The 4936-nt window shown below is 58.7% G+C and overlaps 1 protein-coding gene across 2 annotated transcripts in view; it reads right to left on the bottom strand.

Moving 5' to 3' along the window:
* Meis3 (Meis homeobox 3) overlaps nt 1-4928 on the bottom strand; it is an 11603-nt gene extending 6675 nt beyond the window's left edge. Inside the window, exons 1-6 of one of the 2 annotated variants that reach the window (XM_004644270.2) lie at nt 4857-4928; nt 3249-3424; nt 2559-2718; nt 2414-2464; nt 1798-1848; nt 1529-1678 (exon numbers count right to left, since the gene is read on the bottom strand). In XM_004644270.2, the coding sequence (XP_004644327.1) occupies nt 1529-1678; nt 1798-1848; nt 2414-2464; nt 2559-2718; nt 3249-3424; nt 4857-4868 (600 nt within the window). In that variant the 5' untranslated portion in view covers nt 4869-4928. The remainder of the gene's footprint in view (nt 1-1528; nt 1679-1797; nt 1849-2413; nt 2465-2558; nt 2719-3248; nt 3425-4856) is intronic. The other variant, XM_004644272.2, reaches the window with a different exon arrangement.
* Between the last annotated feature and the right edge of the window lie 8 nt (nt 4929-4936).

The raw sequence follows: 4936 nt of genomic DNA, 5'->3' as shown, positions 1-4936 counted from the left end.
TGTGTGTGTGTGGCCAGCTCAGCCCACCAGGGGGCGGGGCTGGCTGGCATGTGGTGCTGGGGGATTGAACCGCGGTCCCTGTGCTTTGCTAAGCTTATTCTAAGTAGGTGCTTTAGACCACTGAGCCATCTCACCAGCCCCAAGCCCTGGGTTCTATCCCAGGTACAATAAAATAAAATAAAGATGGGAGCTGGATGTGGTGGCGCACACCTGTAATCCCAGCCCTCAGGAGGCTGAGGCAGGAGAATCACCACAAATTCAAGGCTAGCCTGATCCAAATAGTGAGCTTGAGGGCAGGCCTGAGTGTGGCTGTGGCTGTCACCTGACAGTTTCACAGTCTGGATCCCGACTGGCTGCTGTGGGTGAGGGGTGGCACTGAGGGGATGAGCCTGAAGCTGCCCTGGGCTTTCCTGGGGCACGTAACTGAGCGTGACATCCCTGAATGTGATGGTTGGTGGGTGTGGCATGGTGTCCCCAGACAGCGTGTGGCTGTGGTGCAGCACCATGTGGCACTGGCTGAGGCTTGGTGCAGTGTGTGTGTGAGCTGTCCCTGACCCAGGGGTGCCATGTGAGGGGTTTGAAGGTGGCGCCTTGGTTGTGGGGCTGTGCGTGTGGCTACTCTGACTCCCACACAAGGGGGTTTATGACTTGACCAGGACACAGAGTGGGGGTGGCCACCAGGGACTGTCACATAAGTGTGCCCAAGGCCATGAGGTCCAAATAGGAGCCTGCCAGGGACTTGTCCCCAGTTGTCCACATGCAAGGTTCTGGCCAGCACGAGGCCCCTCTGACTGCGTGCCTTGCCCCTTCCTCAGCTGTGCTCTGGTCCTGCATCTGACTTCACGCTGTGCGGCCTTGCAGCTGTCTATGGTGACACTCTGAACACCTAGTGTGGCCCTCAGGGCTTTTTCCCCAGGTATCCCTTCTTTTTTTGAGATAGGGTCTCCTCCCTATGTACCCCATTGGGTGGCTTTGAATTCTCAGTGATCCTCCTGCCTCAGCCTCCCTCTCAAGTGCTGTGATTACAGGTGTACACCATGCCCAGCCTTTGGTGTCATTTTTCTATTTCCATGTGAGTTTGGACCCTCACAGCTGTCCTGTGTGTAAGTCCTCCATGAGACTGCCTGGGACTCACACAAGACCTGACCCTGCGCGTGCAAGCACATGAGTGGGGGAGGGGCACCATACTCCCTGGGGTCCGAGGGTGGCTGTGTTTGAATCTGGTGGCAGGAGGATGTAATGTTGCCGGAGCTGAATCAGCGACTGGATCTGCCCTGCTGTCCAGGGCCCTGGTGTTTCAAGGCACCCTAGGTGCTACTGTCTGTCGCATAGCTGGATTTGGGTAGCTGCGTGTGAACTGTGTGGGTGGTGCCTGAAGCTGCTGGTGTGTGCCTGTGTGTGTGTGTACTTGGACAGCCTTTGCGTTGCTGGTGCATGCCCTATGGCCGGGGTGCATCTGGGGTACGGTGATGTGCTGTGCACCCCTGTGCTGGCTCTGGCGATGCATGATGCTCTGTCCTAGACCCACCTGGTCTGGGAGGCTGGGGCAGGAGGCCGGGTAGTCCTCAAGGTCCTCCCTGCAGCCAGCGTCCCGATCCTCGATGACCAGGTCGATGGGCATCTTTCCCTTGAGGCAGGTGATGTAGCGGTGACAGAAGTTGTCGCACAGGTCGTGGACCTGGGGGGGCACCGGGGTACTGGGGGGGCCACCCAGGGGCCAGGGTTGGGCTGCTGGGGATGGGGGTGGCAGGGGGCAAAGGGAGCTGGGCACTGGGGTTGAGCAGGAGAAGCACTCACCTTCTCCAACTCCAGCAGGTGGAAGCGCAGCACCTGGATGGCCTGGATCATCTGCAAGGGCCGGGAGGGCAGCTCAGCGTAACAGAGATAGGACAGAGCCAGAGGGACATAATGGGAGGGGAGGGAGATGGAGCACAAGCCCAGAGGAAGGGTGAGAGGCCGAGGCCGAGGCTGAGGCAGAGGCAGAGAGAGAAAACGTCCGGCCCAGGAGTGGGCTGGGACACAGTATGCAGGCATAGTGTACCCCTGACTCCTGCCCCTGTCCCTATAAACTGCATTTCTTAGAGTCCTTTGCCAAAGGTTTAGGTCAAAAGGAAGCCCTGTAGGGAGATTGGGGCCAATGGGGTGGCAGCCCCAGTATTCCTCCCTCCTCCCCTTCCACTCCATCTCACCCTCTGTCCCCCTTCACAGAGGAGGACTGAGGCCTCATGGAGCTAGTGAGTAGCAGAGGTAGGATTTGAACTCGGGCCAACGAGTCCTGTTCTCAAATTCTAGACTCTGTTATTTGTAAATGGGCAACAAGGCTGTAGTGTGAGGCAAGGATCAGGTTTTCTCTCTGCCCTCCCAGCACCCCCAGGGATATGGAGTAGGCCCTGGAGGAGGGCCCAGGGCTCACCAGGTTGTCCAGCTCTGGGTTGGAAGAGAAGAGGGGCTTCTCAGAGCGAACCTAGGGGAAAGAGAGAGACCAGAGAGGTTGCCGCCTGGGTCCTGCCTGCCGCCGTGGCTCTCCTGGTGCCTTGGGGTTGGATGGCCCTGCTCACCTGCTTGGCAAAGGCAGCAATGTCCTCACTGAAGGAATCCGAGGAGCAGACATCACCCCCAGGGGGTGTGCCCAGCCCAGCTCCCACCCCATCTCGGGGTGAGCACGTGGCCAGCTCACATTTCTCAAAGACCAGGGCCAGCAGTGGGAAGAGCGGGTGTCTGGGGAGGAGGGAGAGCAGAGGGCTCAGGAGGGAGGTGCGATCAGGTGTGGAGGCACGTAACTGTCATCCCCTACGTACGTACGTAGGCCAGCCAGAATCGCACTACATATACAGTAAACTTTTTTTCTTACAAAAATAATATTAAGACAAGCAGAAAGAGGGCTGGTGAGATGGCTCAGTGGTCTAAAGCACCTACTTAGAACAAACTTAACAAAGCACAGGGACCGCAGTTCAATCCCCCAGCACCACATGCCAGCCAGCCCCGCCCCCTGGTGGGCTGAGCTGGCCACACACACACACACACACACACACACACACACATAAATAAATAAAATTAAAAAAAAAAAGACAAGCAGAAAGAAAGAAATAAAAAATGAAGAAGGTAAGAGGGGACTGGGAAGAAATGAGACCTGGAGAAAACACCTGGACGGGGAGACAGAAAGACCACACACAGAGAGGGACAGACCCAGAGAGCAACAGGCCACCTGGACTCAGGAAGGCGCAAGAACCTTCGTGGGCCACACTCACCCATAGATCTCATCCTTTTCCCTCTTCAGATCATCACTATCCAGGCCAGGGGGTGGGGGTGGCCGGTGCGGTCCGTAGGGCCCAGGGCCTCCAGGTGCGGGGGGCGCTGCCTCCGAGAAGCCAGCCAGGGCTGCTGAGCCTTCCACGAGGCCTGGGTAGTGGGGCAGCTCATCGTACTGGGGGAGGTAAGAGGGAGCCCAGTGAGTCAGCATCCCGAGACTCAGCCACACAGCCAGAGCCAGGGAATGTGCCCTCTGTCACCTATTACCTATCCCCTAGCCCTTAACCCCAGTATCCCAAGGAGCAAGGGGAGGGGTAGGCAAAGTGCCAACCCAGGGTCTTTCCTTGTGCTCTGGGGTTTGGAAAAAAAAAATGTTCTCTTGGTATTCCCAACTGTGGCAGGAGAACCAGGATAAAGAGACCTAGTGAGGTCTCGAGGTCTCACTGACTGGTAGCTGCCAGGGGAGGGAAAGGTACAGAGATTCAGAGATGCAGAGATGGGGTCACTGGGACACATCCTGTGGGACGAAGCACTGTTGGTACAAGTGCCTTCCCTCGCACTTCGCATCTCATTTCACAGATGTCAGATATGCACGCCTGAGTGTGTCTTCACACAGGTCACACTCATTCACCACGGGATTCCACCACACATGGGATCACGTGCACATGCTGGTGTGTCACGTGCGCACACACGCGCGCGCGCACACACACACACACACACACACACGGGTGCACATCAGGACAGGGAGGCTGAGTGCCACACCCCTGGAGTCACCAGCAACTTCCCATACACAGCCCACAGAGATGCAGAGGGATGACTGAGAGCGACCAGGGCAGGACAGTTGCACTGTGCCTGGCACACATTATCAAACGTCAAGTGTGGAAGGGCAGGGCAGACACACTGGTGCAAACTGCCCGGAGAGGAGAGACAAGAGCCTCAGGGTTACATTTCCAGTCCTGTGATCCCAGCACCACTCACCCGGAGGGCACAGGGTCCCTTCCATCACCTGGTCAAACCCTGACCTTGGCGATGAAGACACGGGTCTCCAAGAGGAAAAAGGACGAGCAAAGGCTAGTGTCCTGCCTGCGGAGCCTCCTCTGACCCGGGCAGACCTGGCCCTCCACGGGTTCCGCTCCTGTCTCCTTCCTCTCCCCGCCTTCTGCTCCTCTCCCAACTTCTCCAGAGCTCCGAAGTTGACTCCGGCTGCTCCCGCGATGCTCAGCACACTCCCACGACACGGGGTCCTCACCTCCTCCCAAGACCTTGTCCCCACCCGCCCTCCTCTCTCACCTGCTGTTGCCCAGGACCCAAAGCCAACGAGTATCACTTGCCCAGAAGCGGCCTGGTGAGACTCACCTCTCCCACACCGTCCCCTCCCCTAACTCGAGGTGGCCAGGTCGCAAACAAAAGTAGATCCGAGGCAGGCGAGGAGGGGACGGCTAGATGGAGGGTGCCGGGATAAAGGGCTGAGATGGAGAGGACTAGGGACAGAAAGAGGGGACACGCGAGGAGCTGGTGCTAAGGGGCAGAGAGCGTCAGGGAGACCGAGGGCTGGACAGCCGGGGGGGGGAGGGGCAGAGGGGTGCGGAGGGGTCCCCCACACCTACCCTCCGGGCCATGGGCGGGGAGGGCGCGGCGGGCTGCAGCCCCAGGCCCGCGGTGACGGAGGCGGGGTCCCCGGCCCCCC

This window comes from Octodon degus, unplaced genomic scaffold, assembly GCF_000260255.1.
Source record: "Octodon degus isolate 3935 unplaced genomic scaffold, OctDeg1.0 scaffold00197, whole genome shotgun sequence".
NCBI lineage: Eukaryota > Metazoa > Chordata > Mammalia > Rodentia > Octodontidae > Octodon > Octodon degus.
The sequence above is the reverse complement of the archived record's forward strand: the minus strand, read 5'-3'. Positions and strand labels throughout refer to the sequence as shown.